This window comes from Cololabis saira, chromosome 23 (assembly GCF_033807715.1).
Source record: "Cololabis saira isolate AMF1-May2022 chromosome 23, fColSai1.1, whole genome shotgun sequence".
Classification (NCBI taxonomy): Eukaryota; Metazoa; Chordata; class Actinopteri; order Beloniformes; family Belonidae; genus Cololabis; species Cololabis saira.
In genome coordinates this window covers 1,107,521-1,134,543 of record NC_084609.1, presented here as the reverse complement: position 1 = coordinate 1,134,543, position 27,023 = coordinate 1,107,521, and the positions used below count along the sequence as shown (strand labels likewise).

Below are 27,023 nucleotides of genomic sequence, written 5' to 3'. Positions count from 1 at the left end.
TGTTAAGAAAGAACAAAAGTTACTTGTAACCTTGGACATACATTACTGTTCATGAAAAAAGAAAATAAAAATACAAGATGAGTAAAACAATGAAAGTAACAAACTAAAGTTAAAAGGAATAAAATCACACCCCACTAAAGCTGAATAAGACATGAAACATTTCCTCCACATTAGTTCTGGTTTAGCTTTAACAGTAGTTTCCACTAGTTCTGTCTTTCTGGAATATTATTGTATATTGATGTATAATGTTGTATATTGTTGTATATTGATGTATATTTATTTATATTGTTGTATATTGTTGTATAATGTTGTATATTGTTGTATAATGTTGTATATTGTTGTATAATGTTGTATATTGTTGTATAATGTTGTATATTGTTGTATAATAAATACATAAATAAATAAACCTGTCTCCTTATAAGTGCAATAACCACTAAATACCTCACGTATTTTTGAAAATATTTGTAAACATTTTGTAAATATTATCCGTTTTTTTGGTGTTTACTTTTTTTTTCTCTCTTGTACATACTCCTTTTCTACTTTTTATATTGCTCTTTTTTATTATTTAACTATTTATGGTTATTTCTATTTTACATTTTTTGTATAAAGCGTGTGTGTGTTTTGGCTGCTGCACGACTGAATTTCTCCTCTGGGAGATCAATAAAGTCTACTATTCTATTCTATTCTATTCTATAATGTCGTTTATTGTCTGATCGTGTTAAAGGAGTTTTTGCTCCACCCCCTTTACACACACACACACACACACACACACACACACACACACACACACACACACACACACACACACACACACACACACACACACACACACACACACACACACACACACTCCTCCCTAACGTTCATTCCGCTCTAACAGGTGACGGTAGGAACTCGTTCTCACTTCTGATTTTCCTGCAAACTTTGATCATTTTTGTGTCTGAATACAAATCTACATGATTGTTAATGACAACAATTGTATTGGTTTTATTATTGATCAGAAACAGCGTGAGGATCAGCCGGTGATTAGTTTTCTTCATGGATCAAACGTTGGTGTTTTTATTTCCTGGAATGAAGCCGTCGTCTCCAGCATTAAAGTCAGACTGCTGTTTCCTGTGGAGCCTTGTTTTTAATCAAAGAATCATTTATTCTGATATTTAATACTGGTTATTCCAGATTAAATGATGATTTTTATAGATCAGACGCCAGCACAGTTATGTCTGTTTATGAACATTTGATAACTGGATGGTTTATTACACGCTAAACCACATTTTTGTAGAAAATACTACAATTTGTTGAAAAACTACATTTGGTATCAAGTGTCATAGTCGAATTTTACTTAGATTTTATTTTATTTAGTTCAGATAATAAATAACATTTGACGTTTCAAAACCAGGAACCTTTAATCCTCCTTGATTGTAGGAGTTACTCAGGATGTTTTTGTTGAGATAATGACATTTGTTTTTCCAGATAAAATGAAATAAAAGCGTATTGATTAGTTTAATGACAGATGTGTCCAGTAGTTTGGGCGATAAACTAGACATTAGCTTAATGAGGGATGTGTCCAGTAGTTTGGGGGATAAACTAGACATTAGTTTAATGAGGGATGTGTCCAGTAGTTTGGGGGATAAACTAGACATTAGTTTAATGACAGATGTGTCCAGTAGTTTGGGGGATAAACTAGACATTAGTTTAATGAGGGATGTGTCCAGTAGTTTGGGGGATAAACTAGACATTAGTTTAATGAGGGATGTGTCCAGTAGTTTGTGGATAAACTAGACATTAGTTTAATGACGTATGTGTCCAGTAGTTTGGGGGATAAACTAGACCAGACTGAAACGGAGCTGCAACACTTCTGCTTCATGAGGTCCAAACAGACTCCAGCTCAAACCGCTTCAATCCAGACACACAATTCCACTAAAACACATTTATATTTCTGTTATTTTTGTTTGAACAATGTCGTTAGTGTGGTGGAAATAAAAGGATCCGATCCCGATGAGAGAGTCTACGTCAGATTAGCTGAATGAGGACTGTGGTTTTATGGGGGGGCTGCCCTTTTGTACCAGGAAACAAGATGTTTATTCCTTATACAGGCTTTAAGATTAGACTAGATTGTCTTATCTTAAAAGGGTAAAAAAGATAAAAAATATATAATTACGAAATATGAACAGTATATACATTGGAATGAAAAATAATGTGTGTTTGACATTTCCAACAAAGTTATTATTTATTATACCTGCTCTGTTGAGTCTATGTGGAGTCCAGTAAAACCTGTGTGTTATTTTATATTGTGTACATTTCTCTTTAGCTTCCCTAATGTATTTCCCATTGTTAGATATGATTGTCAGCCACTCGTCTTTATCCATCAAACCTCCAGGTCTCTCTCACATGTTATTTTCAGGCCCCAACAGTCGTCACTGAGCAACTGGTTGGTTGTTCTGTAGAATATAGCGGCTCTGTGACACTCTGAGGAGAGTTTTTAATCTTAAAGGTGGAGATAGTTGGGGGCACGTGGGATGTCTGAGGGAAACTGGTTCCACAGCAACGGCCCTATCACCTTTCAGCTCCAGCCGTGACCACAGGTAGTTTTCTCTGACTAGAGGATCTCAGGGACCGCTGGCTGACTGGAACTGGAGAAGCTCAGTGATATAAGCAGGGCCGGCCCTTTTAGAACCTAAAAATCCATGAGGAAAACTTTCAACTTGATTCTAAAATAGCCAATGCGGAAGCCAAGACAGCGGGACATGTCCCCGGTTCCTCGTACCAGTCAGCAGTCTTGCTGCAGCGTTGTGGACCAACTGCAGGCGTGTTCATAAAGACTGGGGGGAGGCAACTGCAGTAAGCAAAGAGAGATGTAATGAATGCACGGATTACTTTTTACAAGTCATTATAGGTTCAAAACGATTTAAGGTGGGAGATGTTACGTAGCTGATAAAAACTGTTTTTAACAACAGAGCTTATCTGTTTGTAAAGACTGAGCCCTGAATCCAATAGAACCCCAGGTTTCTGGCGTTGGATTCAACATGCGGGTCCAGGTGAGCTAGTTTACTTGCAACAGTGTTTGTTGATTTAGGAGGACCAAAGATGATGACTTCTGTTTTACCACTATTAAACTGGAGATAGTTGTTTGACATCCAGACTTTGATATCTGTACAGAGTTGGTGGATTTCAGTGGGAGGTACAGTTGAGAGTCATCTGCATATACATGAAAAGAGATATTGTATTTTCTGATGATGTCACCAAGGGGAAGCGTGTAGAGGTAGAAGAGCAATGGGCCCAGTATGGACCCCTGAGGGGCCCCATAGGAGGCAGATTCAATAGATGAGGAGAACCGGACAATGGACACAGATAATGTCCTATGATTAAGATAGGAATTGAACCAGTCCAGGGCTGTCCCCTTAATGCCTACCCACTGTTCAAGGTGAGTGAGAAGAATGTTATGATCCACAGTGTTGAATGGAGCACTAAGATCTAATAAGATCAGGGTTGCATTTCCCCCTGGATCTAAAGTGTGCAGCAGATCATTAGTCACCGTAAGTTAGGCTGTTTCGGTCCTGTGAAGGGTTCTAAAACCAGACTGAAAAGGTTCTACAATGTTGTGCATGTTTGAAAAAGGGAGAAACTGAGAAAAAACCTGTTTCAGAGCAGCTCGGATCAGCAGATACGGCTGTATCAGTGACTTCCTCCACCTCCCACTGGTTTCTGACTGCATTCTAGTGACATTAACACTAAAGAGAGGAGAAAACCAGAGCAGGATCAGCTGATCTCTGTCCAACACCAGTGATGTGTGTTTCCTCTGCAGATGAAGGTGTGTGTGTGAGCTGATGTGGACGTGAATTCAGCAGAATGGACCAGTGTGAGGACGGAGAGGAGGGAGTCCCTCCCTCTAAAACCTCTCTGTGTGGGGAACATGAGAGTCGGAGCAAAGCTCAGAGGTGAGATGAGAATCTCTAACTGTCCCTGACTCTTCTGCATGTCAGAGCTCAAGACTCACATCACCAAACATCATTATTACAGGAATCAACCTGAACCTGGACCTGGACCTGGACCTGGACCCGGACCCGGACCCAGCTGTGTGTCCTTGAAGAGCGACCAGTCAAAGGAAGAGGTTATTAACTTCAAAGGAGACCAACGTTCAGCTGTAAAGAGGTGAGTGTATCCAAAATGTGCCAATGATTTATGTTTAATACTTTTTAAATATACTGAATATTTTTAAATGTATAACTTCTTTTTCATATGAATAGAATATTTACATTTACAACTTTTGTTTTCTATCAGGGTCCATCAGAAAAGAGACTCTCTTGAACATGAACCCAGCTGTTTGTCCTTGAAGAGCGACCAGTCAAGGGACTGGTTCGCTGAATTTAAAGGAGACCAACATTGTTCTTCAGAGAGGTGAGATGTATTTAAACACATTAAATGTATTTAAATCAGTCCTCATGTTAGGAAATGTCCCCATGTTTCTATCTGAGTAGATTCATGTAGTCCTGGACCCCTGTGGTCCTCCATCACCTGATGGAGATCTGAGCTTCCTCCTCATAGATCTTCATCTCCTGTCAGGAGTTTTTCCTCTGGTTGACACATCTGGAGGTCTCACCTTCCAGAGGACTGATCCTGGTGATGGTCCAGAGTTCCACTTACTGATCCTGATGATGGTCCAGAGTTCCTCTTAATGATCCTGATGATGATCCAGAGTTCCTCTTACTGATCCTGATGATGGTCCAGAGTTCCTCTTACTGATCCTGATGATGATCCAGAGTTCCTCTTACTGGTCCTGATGATGGTCCAGAGTTCCTCTTACTGATCCTGATGATGGTCCAGAGTTCCTCTTACTGATCCTGGTGATGGTCCAGAGTTCCTCTTACTGATCCTGATGATGGTCCAGAGTTCCTCTTACTGATCCTGATGATGGTCCAGAGTTCCTCTTACTGATCCTGATGATGGTCCAGAGTTCCTCAGCTGCTTCATGTCTCCATCAGTTGTCCATGTTCCTGATCTTGTTGTAACTTTTCACTGAGGTCACATGTTCTCGGTGGATCAGCAGGACTAGTAAACCTTCACCACCACCAGTCCTCTGATGGACTGTCCTCATCCCAACAGGACTTCATGGACCTTCAGCTGCTGTTTGTCTCTGTGAGGACAGACATGATGTGAGCTAATTCTTCCTGGTTCCTCCACAGAGTGGACCAGCAGATCTCAGAGTCTCCCAGTGGTCCGTCTGTCCAGCAGCATCAGACCCAGCTGGACTCCATCTTTCAGGTCTGTACATGAACAACAACTGCTTCTCCATCTGTTGTCCTGATGTCCACCTGCATGATGGTCTCTGGAGACCAGTGGACTGTCAGTCTGTCCATCATGGACCTGATGTTTGTCTCCATGCTGGTCTCTGGAGACCAGTGGACTGTCAGTCTGTCCAACATGGACCTGATGTTTGTCTCCATGCTGGTCTCTGGAGACCAGTGGACTGTCAGTCTGTCCATCATGGACCTGATGTTTGTCTCCATGCTGGTCTCTGGAGACCAGTGGACGTCAGTCTGTCCATCATGGGTCTGATGTTTGTCTCCATGCTGGTCTCTGGAGACCAGTGGACTGTCAGTCTGTCCATCATGGACTTGATGTTTGTCCCCATTCATGTGGTCTTCTGTTCCAGCTGCTGGAGGACGACATCGTCATGTTTGTGAAGGACGAGCTGAAGAAGATCCAGAAGGTTCTGAGTCCAGATTACCCAGAATCCTCAGAGAGTCTGGAGGAGGATGAAGATGAAGAGCAGAAGAGCATCAGAGAGACATTCATGAAGATCACAGTGAAGTTCTTGAGGAGGAGGAAGCAGGAGAAAATGGCTGACCTCCTGCAGAGCAGTAAGACGTTTCTCTGAACATCTGAGCTGCTGGATAAACCACACCCAATGTCTCAGTAGATGACCAACATTCACAGATCAGACACAACATTAACCCACTGAAAGGTGGATGAGCTCAGCTCATCTTCTGTTAGGAACATCTCATTAATAGGGTCATTAATATCCCAGTCAATGACAGTTTTATTCTAAAGTGTTGAACCGTGTGGGTTCAATATTCAGTTCCAGCAAACACAAAACAAACACAACTTGTGTGTCTGAAGTGAATCGTAGAGGAAACACTGTTGTTGTTCCTCTGATTGATTGGAGGGGTTTTTGGGAGGAAAACGCTTCAAAACTCCTCATTGAACCGCTGATCAGTGAATGTTGAAATGTTGATTCTTTAGAGGAAGTAGAACTTGGTTTGGGCTGGTTTTAAAGCACTAAGAGGTTTTCTTTATTTCATCTTTATTTAGAGACTGTCGCTGCCGTTTGTCAATCCAAACTCAGACGTCAGCTGCAGAAGAAGTACCAGCATGTGTCTGAGGGGATCACTAAAGCAGGAAAGACAACCCTTCTGGAGCAGATCTACACAGAGCTCTACATCACAGAGGGAGGGACCGGAGAGGTCAACGAAGAACATGAAGTCAGACAGATTGAAGCAGCTTCGAGGAAACCAGACGGAGCAGAAACAGCCATCAGACAGGAAGACATCTTTAAACCCCCACCTGGAAGAGATGAACCAATCAGAACGGTGATGACGAAGGGAGTGGCCGGCATCGGGAAAACAGTCCTAACACAGAAGTTCAGTCTGGACTGGGCTGAAGGCAGAACCAACCAGGACATCCAGTTCCTGTTTCCATTCACCTTCAGAGAGCTGAATGTGCTGAGAGAGGAGAAGTTCAGCTTGGTGGAACTTGTTCATGGATTCTTCTCTGAAACCAAAGGAATCTGCAGCTTTGAAGAGTTCCAGGTCGTGTTCATCTTTGACGGTCTGGATGAGTGTCGACTTCCTCTGGACTTCCACAACTCTACAATCGTCAGTGACCCCAGAAGGTCCACCTCAGTGGACGTGCTGCTGACAAACCTCATCAGGGGGAAACTGCTTCCTTCTGCTCGTCTCTGGATCACCACACGACCCGCAGCAGCCAATCAGATCCCTCCTGACTGTGTTGACATCATGACAGAAGTCAGAGGGTTCAATGACCCACAGAAGGAGGAATACTTCAGGAAGAGGATCAGGAACAAGAAGCAGACCAGCAGGATCATCTCCCACATCAAGACATCACGGAGCCTCCACATCATGTGCCACATCCCAGTCTTCTGCTGGATCACCGCTACGGTCCTGGAGAAAGTCCTGGAAAACGTCCTGGAAACCAGAGAGGGAGGGGAGCTGCCCAAGACCCTGACTGAGATGTACATCCACTTCCTGGTGGTCCAGGCCAAACTGAAGAAGGTCAAGTATGACGGAGGAGCTGAGACGGATCCACACTGGAGTCCAGAGAGCAGGAAGATGGTGGAGTCTCTGGGAAAACTGGCTTTTGAGCAGCTGCAGAAACCTGAAGGAAACCTGATCTTCTATGAATCAGACCTGAGAGAGTGTGGCATCGATCTCAGAAAGGCTTCAGTTTACTCAGGAGTGTTCACCCAGATCTTTAGAGAGGAGAGCAGCCTGTACCAGAACCAGGTCTTCTGCTTCATCCATCTGAGTGTTCAGGAGTTTCTGGCTGCTCTTCATGTCCATCAGACCTTCATCAAGTCTGGAGTCAACCTGCTGGAGGAACAAAGAAACACCTCCTGGTGGTTTAAAACAAGAGCAGAGACTCAGCTCTATCAGAGTGCTGTGGACAAGGCCTTACAGAGTCCCAATGGACACCTGGACTTGTTCCTGCGCTTCCTCCTGGGTCTTTCACTGGAGACCAATCAGAACCTCCTACGAGGTCTGTTGGAACCAAAACAAAGAAGATTACAGAACAATCAGGAAACAGTTAAATACATCAAGAAGAAGATCAGTGAGGACCTGTCTGCAGAGATAAGCATCAACCTGTTCCACTGTCTGAATGAACTGAACGATCGGTCTCTGGTGGAGGACGTCCAACAGTACCTGAGGTCTGGACGTCTCTCCACAGATAAACTGTCTCCTGCTCAGTGGTCGGCTCTGGTCTTCATCTTACTGTCAACAGGAGAAGATCTAGAGGTGTTTGACCTGAAGAAGTTCTCAGCTTCAGAGGAGGTTCTACGGAGGCTGCTGCCGGTGGTCAAAGCCTCCAAGAAAGTTCTGTAAGTACCAACAGTCACATGTTAGACCTCTGGAGTGGAGGCTAGTTTCTGACTACGTCTGGTTTTACTTCCAGATTTCATGTTTTCTTCACTTGTTTGGGTCTTTTACAGCACATCCTCACATGAGGGAGTTTACGCTGGTTCTTTCATTTCCAGAGACTTTAATAACACATTAGACCTAAAATCACACACAAGCATGAACTCTGACAAGGAAATACTTTCATTTCTATTTTTACTGGGAAGGCAGGATGAGCTGAAGACCAGCAGAACAGTTGGAGACACAACTACATTTTCTTCCACAACAGTGAAATAACCTGGTTGTGGTGTTCTTTTCTTCCATCTGCAGACTGAGTGGCTGTCACCTCTCAGGGAAAATCTGTCCACTTCTGTCCTCAGTTCTCAGCTCTCAGTCCTCCAGTCTGACAGAACTGGACCTGAGCAACAACGACCTGCAGGATTCTGGACTGAAGAAGTTGTGTCCTGGACTGGAGAGTCCACACTGTAAAATGGAGTCTCTCAGGTCAGGATTCATTCAAGTCTTTTCCAAACGCTAAACGTGTCTGCAGCAGGACACTTGAGCAGAGAATATGCAGCAGACCTGTGTTGTGTGTCTGCAGGCTGTCAGGCTGTCTGATCTCAGAGGAAGGAAGTTCTTCTCTGGTCTCAGCTCTGACCTCCAACCCCTCCCACCTGAGAGAGCTGGACCTGAGCTACAACCACCTGCAAGATTCAGGACTGAAGAAGCTTTGTCCTGGACTGGAGAGTCCACACTGTAAACTGCAGTCTCTCAGGTCAGGATTCATTCAAGTCTTTTCCAAACGCTAAACGTGTCTGCAGCAGGACACTTGAGAAGAAAACATGCAGCAGACCTGTGTTGTGTGTCTGCAGGCTGTCAGGCTGTCTGATCTCAGAGGAAGGAAGTTCTTCTCTGGTCTCAGCTCTGACCTCCAACCCCTCCCACCTGAGAGAGCTGGACCTGAGCAACAACGACCTGCAGGATTCTGGACTGAAGAAGCTGTGTCCTGGACTGGAGAGTCCACACTGTAAACTGGAGTCGCTCAGGTCAGGGTTCATTTAAGTCTTCTCCAGGTCCAGAGAACATGCTGCTAAACGTGTCTGCAGCAGGACACTTGAGCAGAGAACATGCAGCAAACCTGTGTTGTGTGTCTGCAGGCTGTCAGGCTGTCTGATCTCAGAGGAAGGAAGTTCTTCTCTGGTCTCAGCTCTGACCTCCAACCCCTCCCACCTGAGAGAGCTGGACCTGAGCTACAACCATCCAGGGGAGTCAGCAGGGAAGCTTCTGTCTAGACTGGAGGATCCCCGCTGGAGACTGGACACTCTCAGGTAGGACACTCTCAGGTAGGACACTCTCAGGTACGGACACTCTCAGGTACGGACACTCAGCAGGGATAAGGGGAAAGACAAGACCAGATATACACAGGGGATAACGAGACACAAGTGCAGACAATCCACAGCTGAACCCTTCTTCCCTGTACACCAGGCAGTTACAGCGGATAGCCACGACCATTTTAAATGATAGTTTACACCCTTTGCACAGTGAATTTCAGTTTCTCCCCTCTGGACGGAGGTTGTCAGTCCCATTTTGTAAAACAAAACGTTATAAAAACAGCTTTGTTCCAGCTGCAGTAACACTGATGAACAAGCTGTAGTTTGCACAAAAGTTGCACAAGTCACTTTTCGGAGCACGATGTATTTTACAATGTTTTTATATTGCTCTTATCCATTCCTAACTTGGAGGAAATTTTGCTCTTGGTGTTTTCATTCTTTTTTAGCCTCATGTCTTTTATCTCTTATATTTATTTCATGAACTGCAGCACTTTTTGTCGAGCCGAAGCTGTCTCTTGTTTTATGTGTATGTGTTCTTCTTAAATGTCTTGTTCCTGAACTGATTGTATGTTTTCTGTTGCTTGTTTTAACTCTCGACTGCAAAACCAGTTTACCCTTGGGTATCAATAAAGTAACCTGAACCTGAACCTGAACCAATCGGGGCAGATGGGAAACAGGAGGGACAGAACTGAAACTCAAAAACTTGGGGAACACAGTACACAGCAAGTATCTTTTGACTTGCGCAAGGAGAGCAGCTGAGACGTTACAATCCCAACTAACTCTAACCCGTCTCTGCTGCTTCCTTTGCTTTTATTCACTCTGGGCACTCCCAAGTTTACATAGCTGACTGTGCCCCTAAAGGGAGGGGAAGGGGAAGGGGAGTGGTCGCAGTCAGTGGACAGGTATAGATTGTTTTTGTTCTTGTTCGTTAGTAAGAAGAAGTTTCCTCTTCTCTGCAGACTTCTGCTTTATGCTTATGCTGATAATCAGGAAACTTCTTGTGCAGCACTTTTTAATCACTTAATACAACATTCTTTATCAGTGTTTCACAGGCGTAAGAAAATTATCATGTATTCTGTTAATAGCGAGCATGATAACTTACTACTTATTTACAATAATTCCAACACATGGTCAAAGTTGTGGGGGCCGTCCTCGAGGCCGGGCTGACCGACGAGACAGTTCGGGGGGTCGCCCTTGGGACGTAGCAGGCGGGTCAGGGGGAACCCGAGGGGCCGGCTTCGGGGGACCAAGAATCCGAGGGGCCGGCTTTGGGGGACACCGTGTCCTCGGGGCTGGCTGAGGGGGGTCTGGGACCATCACAGGAGCGGGAATAGACCGGGGCTGGCACCGACGTTGTCTCCCTTGAAGCTGAAGGCTCGGGGTTGGGAAAGCCAGGCACGTTCCCCGGAATGGGGACCCCTTTTTTTTTCTTTAATTATTTATAATTTTTCAAAATGAAGACAGGGACAATAAAAAAAAGGTTAACAACACCACATTTCACATAATAAAAAAAGAAACATTACAATAACACCAAAAAAAAGACAAGGGGGTGGGGGGAAGGGTTGGTACAGATAAACTTTAAGAATGATGGAGCCTTTAGCGTCAGTTCAGGTCCAGCTCTAAAAGAAGAATAAGTAAAATAAAATAAGAAGCATGTGACCAACACAACAGGTCATATTATTATTCCATTATTCTCAACTGTTGTCTAATGACAGTCCATGGGGCAGATTGTTCATTTTCATTGTCTTTGAGGATTGAAGTTGCCTTTTCCATTGATAATAAATCAAAAAGTCCTTCAGCCAATTGTATTTGTGAAAGCAGTTTGGTTTGCGAATCTTCCAGTTCATAAGTATTAACCTCTTCACAGACAGAAAGGCGAGAGCAATGATACGTTGCATAATCTTCCCATGCACGCTCTCCACTGCACTCCCCAATAAACACACAACAGGATATTGAGGAACATGAATATTCAAAATAGCTTCCAAAATGTCAATGACCTCAGACCAGAATGGTTGGACTACTGGGCAGAACCATAGATGTATAAATGTACCAAGCTCACCACAGCCATGCCAGCACAGTTCAGAGACATTTGGGTCCATTTTTTTAGCTTGTGTGGTTGGATATAAGCTTTATGTATCATTTTAAATTGTATAATTTTATATCACACAACTGCAAATAGATATTGACTGCTTTAATATTAGGTTCCACTGATCTGCAGTGAGAGATAAACCAATGTCCCGTTCCCATTGTGACTTGGTGGAAGTCGTGCTGTCAGGCAGATATGAGCATAGTAATTTATAAATAACTGAAACTGTTCCTCGTCCAGTGGAAGCAGCTCTTAATTTACTATCAAGGACAGTATTAGTTCCCATCTTGATTCCTTTCAAATTAAAATTTTTAAGAATAGATTTGAACTGAAAATATTGAAATATGCAGAATCATCCAGACCAAACTGTGTTTTAATCTCATTAAATGGCACAGTATATCCATCCCTTACAACCTGCCCCACCTGGGTAATATTGTGTTGTTGCCAGGTATCGTTAGTCAGTGTCCTGCCGCCTGCTGTTAACAGTGGGTTATTCCAAATAGGGCAAGATGGTAAAGACAATCCATCTATTAATATTTGTTTGTGTACTGTCTTTGCAATTTCACAGGAAAAATCAATAAGTGAATTATCTATTTTGTCATTATATTTGGGATAGTAGTATAAAGATGAAATAGAAATTGATTTGTTGTATTCAAATATGGTCCTTTCCTCCAGCCACTCCCAACTACCCTCAATATATTGATTTTTATTTTTATATGCCCATGACAGTGGAAATCTTACATTATAAGCTAAATAATAGCGATATACATCAGGTAAAGCCAAACTCCCTTGTTTCTAGGCATTGACATTTTTTTACGATTAATTCTAGGCTTCTTGTCACACCAGAGAAAGCTTGAGATTATTTTATCAATTTCTTTAAACCATTGCTGTGGGAACTTTAATGGTATGGCTGATATAAAAAAGGATAATCTGGGTAAAATATGAATCTTTATTATTTCCACTCTGCCCCACAGTGATAACGGAAGGACTGTCCATCTTTTTAAATCTTCTCTAATACCTTTTAAAATATTAGGGCCATTTATATCAAATATCTTATTAATCGGTGATATGATATTTATGCCAAGATATTTTATGCCTTATGGTTTCCAAACAAAGGGTGCTGAGCCGAGGTGGGTTACAAAGGTGTAATGGTTAAGAGGAATAGCCTCACTTTTACTGCAATTAATTTTCTATCCTGTAAATTGACCAAATTCTTCAACAAGTTTAAGCAAATGCGGTATTGATTGGAGAGGGTGAGATAATGTTAATAAAATATCATCAGCATAAAGGCTTGCTTTAAAATCATAGCCACTTAGATTAATGCCAGTTATATTTTGGTTAGCTCGAATGGCACAGGCCAGTGGTTCTAATGCCAGAATAAAAATAAGTAGAGAGACTGGACAACCCTGCCGTGTGGATCTGAAAAGTTGGAAGGGATGAGATATTATACCATTTGTTTTAACACAAGCAGTCGGTTCAAAATATAACGCCTTAATCCACTGTATACATTTTGGTCCAAAACCATACTTGGAGAATACAAAAAATAAAAAAGGCCACTCTATTCTATCAAAAGCTTTCTCAGCATCCAGCGATATTGCTACGGCTGGGGACTGAAAAGTAGATGCTCTTGCCATGATGTGAAAGAGTCTCCTCATATTATTAGAAGAAAGACGGCCTCGAATGAAGCCGACCTAGTCTAAATGCACTAGTGATGGTATTACCTTCTCCAGACGCATTGCAAGAATCTTGGTGAACAGTTTATAATCGTTATTTAAAAGACTTAATGGTCTATAATTACTCATCTGCATATGGTTCTTGCCCCGTTTTGGAATAAGAGAGATGATAGCAGATCGCATGGTCATTGGCATTGACTGATTAAAGATAATATCATTAAAAAGCATGGTGAGAAATGGGGCTAATATATCCTGGAAACTTTTATAGAACTCTATACTAAATCCATCACGTCTGGTGTTTTCCCATTTGAAAGCGCTTTAATGGCAGATTTGACTTCTGTTTCCAGAACACATGTCTCCAATATCTCCTTCTCATTATGCTTTAGGGTGGGTAATGATATATCGTTCAAAAAGTTATCCATTTCCTCATTATTGGCATGACATTCAGATTTGTACAAATTAGAATAGAATTCCTGAAGGGCTACATTAATTTGTTTTTGCTCACACACTAAAGACCCCTTAAAATCATATATTGCTGGTATAAAATGTTGATTTTCTATTTGTTTTAGTCTGAGTGCTAGCATTTTTCCAGCCCTTTCACCCGATTCAAAGTATTTCTTTCATAATTGAGATAAAGCAAATGATGTCTCTTCATGTATAATTGCTTGCAAGTCAGATCTTATCAGTAACAACGAGTTTCTAAGTCTGAAATTGTTTGGGTCAAGAATGTGTTGTGTTTCTAAATTCTTCAATTCAGTCATTACATTTCTTTTTTTGTTCAGTATTTTCTTCTTTTTTGCAGTAGAGTAACTTATTATCCATCCTCTACACACAGCTTTAAAAGCTTCCTGTGGGAGTTGAAGCTTTGAACCAGAGTAGACTTGACTCTTGTGCTTTAACAGCATGGAAAAAACATCCACAGGACTCCGATGTAAAAAGATTAAACAAAAGTAGATTTATTCCTTAATTTCCACAGCATCTAGTTACAGGAGTTATCCTATTCCAAAGTTTTCCAAAAGAAAAAGCACTACGGTAGGAAAACTGCATCTGCTCCTTCTGCTTTGCTCTTAAAGCGCCAGTAACATGAAAGTAACTCTCAAAGCAGTTTCTTAACCTCTCTTAAATTAACATTTTAATAACATTTTACCTATTTTAATGATGTATTTATTCAATGAAATTAACTATTCATTTATTTTAACATTAACTAATAAACCAACAAAAATCAAGTAGAAGCACCTAAATCACACTTTGGCTCCCACACTTCCCATATTATTTGAATAGAAGGGCCTGAATTTAAGTTAATGTAAAAAAATTTGCATATTTTTTCCCTAGTTGTTGCAACAACATCTTTCAAAAGAGAGTTGTTAAATCTCCATTGTCTGGTCTTATGTATATTAACTAGTGGAGAGAAAATAACTGATATAGGTGCATGGTCCATGGGCGGCGGGTAATGAAGGCTAGGGAAGGCTAAGCCTCCCCAAATACAATGCCAGGTATTTTGCAAAAATGATATAATATGTGCGCAACATTAAGAAAAAGCTGCAATATTGAATGTGTGTTGTTGCTTCAGCTCCCCTAGTGAAAATGCGGTGATAATTCAGCCAGGCTTTGGTTAAAAAAAATGAAAAGTAGCCAGTCACACCCCCCTGGTCTGCGGACCACTCAGGTGATCAGAACCGCAATGCATTATGTTGTTGTAAACACCTGAGAGAGCTGGACCTGAGCAACAACGACCTGCAGGATTCTGGACTGAAGAAGCTGGACTGAAGAAGCATGGTCAAAGTTGTGGGGGCCGTCCTCGAGGCCGGGCTGACCGACGAGACAGTTCGGGGGGTCGCCCTTGGGACGTAGCAGGCGGGTCAGGGGGAACCCGAGGGGCCGGCTTCGGGGGACCAAGAATCCGAGGGGCCGGCTTTGGGGGACACCGTGTCCTCGGGGCTGGCTGAGGGGGGTCTGGGACCATCACAGGAGCGGGAATAGACCGGGGCTGGCACCGACGTTGTCTCCCTTGAAGCTGAAGGCTCGGGGTTGGGAAAGCCAGGCACGTTCCCCGGAATGGGGACCCCTTTTTTTTTCTTTAATTATTTATAATTTTTCAAAATGAAGACAGGGACAATAAAAAAAAGGTTAACAACACCACATTTCACATAATAAAAAAAGAAACATTACAATAACACCAAAAAAAAGACAAGGGGGTGGGGGGAAGGGTTGGTACAGATAAACTTTAAGAATGATGGAGCCTTTAGCGTCAGTTCAGGTCCAGCTCTAAAAGAAGAATAAGTAAAATAAAATAAGAAGCATGTGACCAACACAACAGGTCATATTATTATTCCATTATTCTCAACTGTTGTCTAATGACAGTCCATGGGGCAGATTGTTCATTTTCATTGTCTTTGAGGATTGAAGTTGCCTTTTCCATTGATAATAAATCAAAAAGTCCTTCAGCCAATTGTATTTGTGAAAGCAGTTTGGTTTGCGAATCTTCCAGTTCATAAGTATTAACCTCTTCACAGACAGAAAGGCGAGAGCAATGATACGTTGCATAATCTTCCCATGCACGCTCTCCACTGCACTCCCCAATAAACACACAACAGGATATTGAGGAACATGAATATTCAAAATAGCTTCCAAAATGTCAATGACCTCAGACCAGAATGGTTGGACTACTGGGCAGAACCATAGATGTATAAATGTACCAAGCTCACCACAGCCATGCCAGCACAGTTCAGAGACATTTGGGTCCATTTTTTTAGCTTGTGTGGTTGGATATAAGCTTTATGTATCATTTTAAATTGTATAATTTTATATCACACAACTGCAAATAGATATTGACTGCTTTAATATTAGGTTCCACTGATCTGCAGTGAGAGATAAACCAATGTCCCGTTCCCATTGTGACTTGGTGGAAGTCGTGCTGTCAGGCAGATATGAGCATAGTAATTTATAAATAACTGAAACTGTTCCTCGTCCAGTGGAAGCAGCTCTTAATTTACTATCAAGGACAGTATTAGTTCCCATCTTGATTCCTTTCAAATTAAAATTTTTAAGAATAGATTTGAACTGAAAATATTGAAATATGCAGAATCATCCAGACCAAACTGTGTTTTAATCTCATTAAATGGCACAGTATATCCATCCCTTACAACCTGCCCCACCTGGGTAATATTGTGTTGTTGCCAGGTATCGTTAGTCAGTGTCCTGCCGCCTGCTGTTAACAGTGGGTTATTCCAAATAGGGCAAGATGGTAAAGACAATCCATCTATTAATATTTGTTTGTGTACTGTCTTTGCAATTTCACAGGAAAAATCAATAAGTGAATTATCTATTTTGTCATTATATTTGGGATAGTAGTATAAAGATGAAATAGAAATTGATTTGTTGTATTCAAATATGGTCCTTTCCTCCAGCCACTCCCAACTACCCTCAATATATTGATTTTTATTTTTATATGCCCATGACAGTGGAAATCTTACATTATAAGCTAAATAATAGCGATATACATCAGGTAAAGCCAAACTCCCTTGTTTCTAGGCATTGACATTTTTTTACGATTAATTCTAGGCTTCTTGTCACACCAGAGAAAGCTTGAGATTATTTTATCAATTTCTTTAAACCATTGCTGTGGGAACTTTAATGGTATGGCTGATATAAAAAAGGATAATCTGGGTAAAATATGAATCTTTATTATTTCCACTCTGCCCCACAGTGATAACGGAAGGACTGTCCATCTTTTTAAATCTTCTCTAATACCTTTTAAAATATTAGGGCCATTTATATCAAATATCTTATTAATCGGTGATATGATATTTATGCCAAGATATTTTATGCCTTATGGTTTCCAAACAAAGGGTGCTGAGCCGAGGTGGGTTACAAAGGTGTAATGGTTAAGAGGAATAGCCTCACTTTTACTGCAATTAATTTTCTATCCTGTAAATTGACCAAATTCTTCAACAAGTTTAAGCAAATGCGGTATTGATTGGAGAGGGTGAGATAATGTTAATAAAATATCATCAGCATAAAGGCTTGCTTTAAAATCATAGCCACTTAGATTAATGCCAGTTATATTTTGGTTAGCTCGAATGGCACAGGCCAGTGGTTCTAATGCCAGAATAAAAATAAGTAGAGAGACTGGACAACCCTGCCGTGTGGATCTGAAAAGTTGGAAGGGATGAGATATTATACCATTTGTTTTAACACAAGCAGTCGGTTCAAAATATAACGCCTTAATCCACTGTATACATTTTGGTCCAAAACCATACTTGGAGAATACAAAAAATAAAAAAGGCCACTCTATTCTATCAAAAGCTTTCTCAGCATCCAGCGATATTGCTACGGCTGGGGACTGAAAAGTAGATGCTCTTGCCATGATGTGAAAGAGTCTCCTCATATTATTAGAAGAAAGACGGCCTCGAATGAAGCCGACCTAGTCTAAATGCACTAGTGATGGTATTACCTTCTCCAGACGCATTGCAAGAATCTTGGTGAACAGTTTATAATCGTTATTTAAAAGACTTAATGGTCTATAATTACTCATCTGCATATGGTTCTTGCCCCGTTTTGGAATAAGAGAGATGATAGCAGATCGCATGGTCATTGGCATTGACTGATTAAAGATAATATCATTAAAAAGCATGGTGAGAAATGGGGCTAATATATCCTGGAAACTTTTATAGAACTCTATACTAAATCCATCACGTCTGGTGTTTTCCCATTTGAAAGCGCTTTAATGGCAGATTTGACTTCTGTTTCCAGAACACATGTCTCCAATATCTCCTTCTCATTATGCTTTAGGGTGGGTAATGATATATCGTTCAAAAAGTTATCCATTTCCTCATTATTGGCATGACATTCAGATTTGTACAAATTAGAATAGAATTCCTGAAGGGCTACATTAATTTGTTTTTGCTCACACACTAAAGACCCCTTAAAATCATATATTGCTGGTATAAAATGTTGATTTTCTATTTGTTTTAGTCTGAGTGCTAGCATTTTTCCAGCCCTTTCACCCGATTCAAAGTATTTCTTTCATAATTGAGATAAAGCAAATGATGTCTCTTCATGTATAATTGCTTGCAAGTCAGATCTTATCAGTAACAACGAGTTTCTAAGTCTGAAATTGTTTGGGTCAAGAATGTGTTGTGTTTCTAAATTCTTCAATTCAGTCATTACATTTCTTTTTTTGTTCAGTATTTTCTTCTTTTTTGCAGTAGAGTAACTTATTATCCATCCTCTACACACAGCTTTAAAAGCTTCCTGTGGGAGTTGAAGCTTTGAACCAGAGTAGACTTGACTCTTGTGCTTTAACAGCATGGAAAAAACATCCACAGGACTCCGATGTAAAAAGATTAAACAAAAGTAGATTTATTCCTTAATTTCCACAGCATCTAGTTACAGGAGTTATCCTATTCCAAAGTTTTCCAAAAGAAAAAGCACTACGGTAGGAAAACTGCATCTGCTCCTTCTGCTTTGCTCTTAAAGCGCCAGTAACATGAAAGTAACTCTCAAAGCAGTTTCTTAACCTCTCTTAAATTAACATTTTAATAACATTTTACCTATTTTAATGATGTATTTATTCAATGAAATTAACTATTCATTTATTTTAACATTAACTAATAAACCAACAAAAATCAAGTAGAAGCACCTAAATCACACTTTGGCTCCCACACTTCCCATATTATTTGAATAGAAGGGCCTGAATTTAAGTTAATGTAAAAAAATTTGCATATTTTTTCCCTAGTTGTTGCAACAACATCTTTCAAAAGAGAGTTGTTAAATCTCCATTGTCTGGTCTTATGTATATTAACTAGTGGAGAGAAAATAACTGATATAGGTGCATGGTCCATTGGCGGCGGGTAATGAAGGCTAGGGAAGGCTAAGCCTCCCCAAATACAATGCCAGGTATTTTGCAAAAATGATATAATATGTGCGCAACATTAAGAAAAAGCTGCAATATTGAATGTGTGTTGTTGCTTCAGTTCCCCTAGTGAAAATGCGGTGATAATTCAGCCAGGCTTTGGTTAAAAAAAATGAAAAGTAGCCAGTCACACCCCCCTGGTCTGCGGACCACTCAGGTGATCAGAACCGCAATGCATTATGTTGTTGTAAACATCCGCATATTTGCCCGCCAATTACAAATGCATAGCCAGCAGCGCTCCTTTCAAAACACAACACAAAGCTCCAAGTCAAGACCAAGATGGATATACGTTCATTTTTTTAAAATTTCCAAAAGAGAAACAGACACAAAACATTGCCGAAGCTGCTGCCAATGTGACAGTGAGTGGGAGGAGAGCGACTGCACCGATGCACTGCCTGCAGCCACCGCGTCAGCGACCCCCCCCCCCAGTGTCTAACACCGGCTCACCTGATGGTGCAGCCGGCCATATGAGCAGCGATGACCCGGGAGGAGGAGGAGACTGCACTGCCGGTAATCCTGCTATTATATTGGTCAAATTATGCTCAAATCATTGTTCCGCAACTGTTTTGGGTGAAAAAAAACCTCAACATTTTTGCGAGGATTCCTCCCTTTGTATAGCTTCACCAAATATTTCAGTCACCCGCCGCCTATGGCAGGGTCAGATATGATAATACTATGAATCTGAGAGTCTAATACATTCTCCATTACTGCTTTCGATACAAGCAGGTAATCTATTCTTGAATATGAATTATGAAATGTGGAGTAGAAAGTATATTCACGAATATTGGGATTAGATAAGCGCCAGATATCAGTCAATGCCAATGATTTTTTTAATTCAGTAAAAGCTGCTGAGAGAGCTCCATCTGATGGAAGGGGACGACTTGAACGGTCTATAGTTGGGTCACTAGCCAAATTAAAGTCTCCCCCCAACAGGATGGGATCTCCAGCAAACTTTGATAGAAGTACACTGAGTGATGATAAAAATATGGCTTGATTGGAGTTGGGTGCATAAATGTTAACAATTGTATATTTCTGATTTTGTAGGAGACCTGAGATTATAATATATATTCCGTCCTTGTCAGCAATTTGTTCTATTAGTTTAAACGAGATTCTTTTTGCCAGTAAAATGCTGACACCCCTTGCTGCTCCAGTGCCTGGTGCAGAAAATACCTGTCCTACCCATCTCTGTTTTAATTTAGGCATTTCAGCCTCTTTTACCTCTTGTACCTCTTGAAGCATTGCCACGTCACATGTTAATGATTTTAAATGTGAAATGATCTTATAGCGTTTCATTTTATTTGCGACCCCATTTATGTTCCAGGATATCAACTTTATAGTATTAGGACCCGTATATATTCAGAATATTTTTAATTAGTGTAGGTACTTTGCCTAAAAGCACAATATTTTTTTTCTGTACCAAACAAGGATTCAAAAAAAGAATGACACATAACAAACAACATATAAGATGCCAAAAGGCAAATACACGCATAACGAAAAAGAGACCGGGGTAGTTCCAGTCTCCCATCCATGAACCAAAAAAGAGGCAGATGGGCGAAGCCATCATCGTAATTCAGACCCCAGAAAAAAGTAGGTGGGATTCAGCTCCGGCCACGTGAGCAATACCCCACAAAACCCTCCCACAAAGACGCACCGGCAGTCCAGTCACTTCTGTCTGGTGCGTAAAATAAATCAGACTCGGGCCACCGAGAAAAAAGAACAGTCATGCAGTGACAATACATGGATTGAACCATTTTACTTAATCTCTTAACAGAAACTGTTTCATTTAATTAAACTAAAATGTTCTATAAGTACTCTGTAGCCCATTAATATGGCCAAATAAAAGTGATAATAATAACTCACGTCTACCGGTGCACTTCTAGTTTCCCATCCAAAACTTACCGCAGTATCTCCTCCATCTCCTCTTGTTGGTCACTGGCCTCCAGCAGACCCTCCTCCAAGCCCATCAGAACCAGATTATTCCTCTTACTATGAGACTCCATCACCATCACTTTACTTTTCAGGTAGTCCACATCTTTGGAAAGATCTTTAATAACTTTCCTGTCAGCGCTGCGCTCATCCTCCAATTTTCCAATTCGTTTTTCAGCATTATTCAGCACAGCCCGGGTATCTTTTCTTAGTCCTTTGATAGATTCACTTAATTCATCAAATCTGGGCTCAAAGGAGTTTTTAATGCTGTTAATTTCAGGCAATAGTTGTTGCGCCCAGGCCGACGGTTCTTCCTCGCCCATCATTTGTTCAGTGTCTTGTTTTCTCCGTCTAGTATTCCGCTGAGATGTTTCACTGGCCATCCATGCAACAATATTCCTTACTGGTATATCTAGCAACAGTTTGCAGCGTTACTGAACGTTTATCTGTTTTATTATAGGCACAGTTTAAATGCATTTAGGGTCCGGTTTTACGAGAGGCTCTAACACGCCATTCCTCACTTGTCACGTGATCCGCCCATCCTCCCAGATATTTCAGAATGGGGACCCTCTTCCGTGCCCGGTAGCATGTTCCTCTGTGCCTCCCGGCAGACCAACTGAAAGAGGGTTGTATGGGGCAATGATAAGTATTCTTTTGGTTTTTCTAATTACAGTAGATTTATTTTGTTTATGTTGTAATTTGGATCTCAAATTTGCATATTGATTAGTAATTGTTTCGGATTGATGCTAATTGAATGTGTTTAGGTTAACTATAGAACTGGAATACACTGTTTGGTTTGTGTTGGATTTAGTGATGCTATACCTTTAAGAGCTGCTGCTGAGCTCTGATGTGCAGAGTTTTCAGTTCCAGAGTGAGTACAGAGTTGAGCAGCAGTGGAGCGACACGGTTTCTTACTCGTAACTGGTTTTGAATGTTTTTGTGGATTTATGACAGTTTGCAAATAAATATATTTTTGTTTTTCATAACTTGGATTCCATTGGATTTTTTAAGAAGAACAGAGCTTGGGACTCGGACCGGAGTAAAACCATAGCCTACTGCTAACTAGCATCTGCCTGATGAGCTCTCCCGCTGGGTCCATCTTGGCTGGTCCGTTCTGTCACGGAGTGGTTTGTTGACAGGGCTGCACATAATTATTTTGGTCTGGTGCTCAGAGGAGCCCCTGGATATGTGACTTGGGGCTCCAAAAACGCGGTGACCCGTCTCGCCAGATCGATAAAAGAGGGATGCAGGAATAAGTTATAGGCAAATTGATATTTATTCACTTATAAAGATGAATTAACAAATTATGGTGCGTGTTAGTCTGTAGAGTCAGTATAAAAGTTACAGTTTTTATCGGCCAGATTGGGATGCTCATGGCATATTTTGCACCTAGGGTTGCCAACTTTCAGAAATAGAAATAAAGGACGCCCCAATTTCAGCAGCGCAGGAGCCAAAAAAAAGCCCCAAAACTTCTAAACTGCATAAAAATTTGTTTATTTTATATGAAAAAACGTGTTCTTTAATAGCATTGAACTTGCATGACTGTACAGACAGCCACCCATATAGCAGCTGAAATAGCCTCCTATGCTCTGTATGTCCACATCAGCCAAGGTGTAGAATATTGCTTCAGGTGAAGAATATGGTGTAAAAGTTAATTTATTTCAATAATTCAACTAGAATATGGTGTAAAAGATAATTTATTTCAATAATTCAACTAGAATATGGTGTAAAAGTTCATTTATTTCAATAATTCAACTAGAATATGGTGTAAAAGTTAATTTATTTCAATAATTCAACTAGAATATGGTGTAAAAGTTAATCTATTTCAATAATTCAACTTAAAAGGTGAAACTAATATATTACATAGTCTTATTACATGCAAAGCAAGATATATTGAACCTTTATTTGTTATAATTTTGATGATGGAATTGTTTATTGATTTCATAAAATATTCTCTAATTTATTTTTTATTTGGGGTTTTCATAAACTGTGAGCCATAATCAGAGAGCAGCGTCTTGCTGCTGCAGGTAACTGCTGCACGCACTGACGGACACTGGCTGATTTATGGTTTCGCGTAGCACCAACGCAGAGCTTACGGGGTAGGATACGCGGGGACGCGAACGTACGTTGCGCGTCGCACGCGTACCCGTCACCGTAGCTACGCCGTCGATTTAACGCGGAACCATAAATCAGGCTTAACGCTGGCGCATTTGTCAGTTTTCTTTTCGTCTTTTCAACAAACACAAACTGAGGGTGCAATGCTTGCTTATGCACCCTCGTAGAACCGGGCCTGGAATAATATATGTCCGTATTGGTTCAATACGGAACTTTTAATTCCCAATTCCCAACTCCTACCTGGAGGTGAAGCCCGAGTCCTCCCGGCTGTCTGGCACACATAAAGATCTGGGAACAGACGCAGCAGGTCCTGTTGTCCCGCCACAAAGATTTTGCTGGCCTTAATGTTTCCTGTGTTTTATTTTGTTATTATTGATCAATTTAGTGTTGATGTGTGTGTGAGGGGGAGTAAGGGGGGGCGAACGTGAGCCAACGGGTACAAATACTTTTAATTTCAATCTTATAAAAAAGAGATTAGACTAAGAAAAATACAATAGAATATTTAAAAGCTAAATTTTGGCCTCAAATAAAATATTCTTTGTTTTTCTTTTGATGCTTTTTGTTGAGCAATCTGTATTAAATTGATTAAAGTATCAGAATTAAACGTTTTAAAAACAACTGAATATTTCACTAAAGGTCAAAATTTAAATCTGTGGTTTTGTACACCAGTCTATACTCATTTATGTTGTATGAATTATAGAATTGCAACAGCCAACACATGGAGGGTGTAGAGCTAATGCACGTTTTTTCTTACCTTTACGTATCTGTAATATGTACCGTGTGTTTTTTTGTGAAGAATGCTGATGAGATATGAAATAACCAGTAGCCAATTGAATAAGCTACCCTTTTCCCTTTTTGGTTTATATTTTTGTAAATGTGACACCAACCATGAACCTCACCGCACGTCACTGTCACTGAGGATGGACTGTATCTGAATAGAGCTGGAGAGGCGCTGCTCACCTCTAACCTACTTCATACTGTTGACTGTCACAAGGTCAAGATCCCCCCCCCACAGCTCCAGAGGCTTCCAGCCCAGCTCAACAGCCTCTTTCTGCTATTATTCCACATCTAGCTGGAATAAGCTCCCGGAAAACCTTAGATCTGCCCCAACTTTGCCTATTTTTAAAACTAAGCTAAAGACCCTTATGTTTACTTCTGCTTTTAACTTCTGTTAAACCGCAGCACTTTTTATTGACTGTTAGCTTTTATTTCTTATTTCTATTTTAATTTTTAACTTTATTTTTTAATCTTACTGTTAAAGCAGCACTATGTAACTTTTCCACCTTAATATAATATTCCCAGAGTCATTGTGATGGAACATCAACTTCCAACAGGTTTAATGAACCTCTGTCATGGTCTGAGGGGTCTGTATCGCCTTCACTGGGACTATGTAACTTTGAGGAGCATGGTAGGAACCCTACCACACTACTGGTAAAGCACTACCGCTTTTGTCCAAAGGAGCCGCCAAACTCAAAAAAAGCTGAAAGTTACGTTGTGCTGCTTTAATGTTTTTATTGTGTTCTGTATGATGTTGATTGTAATTCAAGAAGCCTATTGGAACGTTTTATGTAAAGCACTTTGAGTTGCTTTGTGCATGAATTGTGCTATATAAATAAATCTGACTTGACTTGTTTCACCTTTAGTTGAATTTACTGAAACGAATGAAGTTTTGCAATATATTCAAATATTCCAACCTTCACCTGTATATTATGACATCAATAAATAACAGAGAACCAACACATGTTGCTGTCTTTAATGTATCCTGTCCTTTATTTTGTTCATTATTGTTGGTTTGTTGTTCATGTGTGTGCGAGTGTGACAGACGTGGGACAATTGTGAAATACGGAATGAACTGTGTTCCGTATCCGTTCAATACAGAATGCAAGGGACGTGTGGTGGTGAGCCTGGGTGGGATGTTATTTAGTGGATACGGGAGTGTCCAACAGGTGATGGGGGGGCTCTGACATCTCTGCTTCCTCTGAGAGAGACTGATCTGGTCTGTGTGTGTGTGTGTGTGTGTGTGTGTCCCCCCCCCCCCCCCCCCCCCTTCCAGGGTGGAGCCTGCTGGACAACGATTTCTGACACCAGGTCTGAGGAAGTGTAAGTGTGTTTTTATTCAACCATCTTCACTCGTTCATGAGTCCATCAGTGATCAATAACTGATCAATAATAACTGCAGCTGCTTGTTTGTTCTTTCCATCAGATTCCTGTCAACTCACCGTCGACACAAAAACAGTCAACAACAACATCCAACTGTCTGATGACAACAGGAAGATGATGTGGGTGTGGAATCAGTCATATCCTGATCATCCAGACAGGTTTGATTACTTTCATCAGCTTCTGTGTAGAGAAGTTCTGACGTGTCGCTGTTACTGGGAATTCCAGAGGAGCGGAACTGTTTCTGTATCAGTGAGTTACAGAAGAATCAGCAGGAGAGGAAACTCTGTTGACTGTAGGTTTGGAGGAAACGATCATTCCTGGAGTCTGGACTGTTCTCCAGGTCGTCAGTACCGTGTCCTTCACAATAACAGAGAAACATCCACCACCTCCTCATCTCTATGTCCAGACTCTGGCAGAGCAGCAGTTTACGTGGACGTTCCTGCTGGAACTCTGTCCTTCTATGAAGTCTCTGACAGACTGATCCACCTCCACACCTTCAACACCAGCTTCTCTGAACCGTTCTGTGCTGGATTTGGATTCTGGTCCAGTTCTGGTTCCTCAGTGTCTTTGTGTCCAGTTTAGTCTCCAGAGTCTCCTGTCAGAGAAACTGTCTCTGTTGGATCCTGGACTTGGACTCTGGTTCTGGTTCCTCAGTGTCTCCATGATGAAGATGATGATGATGATGATGATGATGATGATGATGATGATGATGATGATGATGATGAAGATGATGATGATGATGATGATGATGATGATGATGATGGTGATGAAGGAGACGATCAACATTTATCTTTAGTTTTTTGGTTTATTGTATTTTTATTTGATCTTTTTCACATTTAAACATTAAATAATTTACTGGACTGTTGATATTTGATCATAAATTAGATTTTTATCTCATTATTCTTTTTTTATTTATTCTTAATTCTGTCTAAATGTTTTCATGTTTGACTTCACGTTTAGATTCTTAAAGTCTTGTTTCTTCCTTGAAACATAGTTTGAGCTTCAAATCTAAACATTTCCATTTTACATTCAACTTTTCCAGTTTGTATAATATTTGATTGATTTATCTGATTGTTTTGATTTGATTCCTTCAGTTTTCAAAGTTGTTGATGTAAAAATGAAGTGAGAAGATGGAAATATTCATGTAACATCCAACATGTAAAAACACCAGCAACATGTTTAAAAGTATTCAAGTACTCTTGAAACCAGTTTTTTTAAGGAAAGGTGTATTTACTGCAACTTTAAAAACATGATGTACATATCCTAAGTTTAGGGATAAGTTGATCTGGTCCAGTATTGTCGTACCAAAAAGAGAAAAAAATATGTCCATATTTCTGTGCAAAACATGTTTAGATAAATGTAAATGACCTTTTATGTTGCATGTCCTTGGCAAACATCAGAATGTAACATGTTTCCTGCTGGGTATTGATCTGCTGTCAAAGGTCTGAATAAAACAATCTGAACAGAAAAAGTTTCATTTCTGTAACAACAAAGATAATTAAAGCTGCAAGCAGCGATGAACGGGCCCTCGCACTCACGGCCGCCGCCCCCCATAAGCATATCAGAAATGACACCACCCACGACTTCCTATGTCAAACCATTCAAAAGTTCTAGCAGAAAAAAGGGACAACCAATCACAAGAAGGGGCGGGGCTAATTCAGGCCAATGAAGGTCAATGACTCCATACAG

The 27,023-nt window shown here is 40.8% G+C and overlaps 1 protein-coding gene across 2 annotated transcripts; it reads left to right on the top strand.

Annotated features, from left to right (window-relative positions):
• Positions 1 to 793: 793 nt before the first annotated feature.
• On the top strand, positions 794 to 26,805 carry LOC133424430 (NLR family CARD domain-containing protein 3-like). 2 transcript variants are annotated; one of them, XR_009770879.1, is made up of 13 exons: positions 794 to 886; positions 3,803 to 3,935; positions 4,018 to 4,149; positions 4,279 to 4,395; positions 5,181 to 5,259; positions 5,651 to 5,858; positions 6,310 to 8,113; positions 8,460 to 8,633; positions 8,731 to 8,904; positions 9,002 to 9,175; positions 9,287 to 9,472; positions 25,228 to 25,274; positions 25,378 to 25,432. XR_009770879.1 is itself a non-coding variant. In XM_061715041.1 (13 exons), exons 2-13 carry the CDS (start codon positions 3,847 to 3,849, stop codon positions 25,914 to 25,916), a joined length of 3,708 nt encoding a protein of 1,235 aa, XP_061571025.1. In that variant the 5' UTR covers positions 794 to 886; positions 3,803 to 3,846; the 3' UTR covers positions 25,917 to 26,805. The 2 variants fall into 2 exon arrangements, 1 of the variants encoding a protein (XP_061571025.1); XM_061715041.1 differs by having other exon boundaries at positions 9,287 to 9,457; positions 25,378 to 26,805.
• The last annotated feature ends 218 nt before the right edge of the window (positions 26,806 to 27,023 follow it).

Excerpts from the sequence above, each read along its gene's own strand:
- LOC133424430 (XM_061715041.1), top strand. The coding sequence starts at position 3,847 with ATGGACCAGTGTGAGGACGGAGAGGAGGGAGTCCCTCCCTCTAAAACC. Across the intron at positions 3,936-4,017 it reads AGTCGGAGCAAAGCTCAGAG|GAATCAACCTGAACCTGGAC; the intron begins GTGAGATGAGAA and ends TCATTATTACAG. Across the intron at positions 5,859-6,309 it reads GGCTGACCTCCTGCAGAGCA|AGACTGTCGCTGCCGTTTGT; the intron begins GTAAGACGTTTC and ends ATCTTTATTTAG.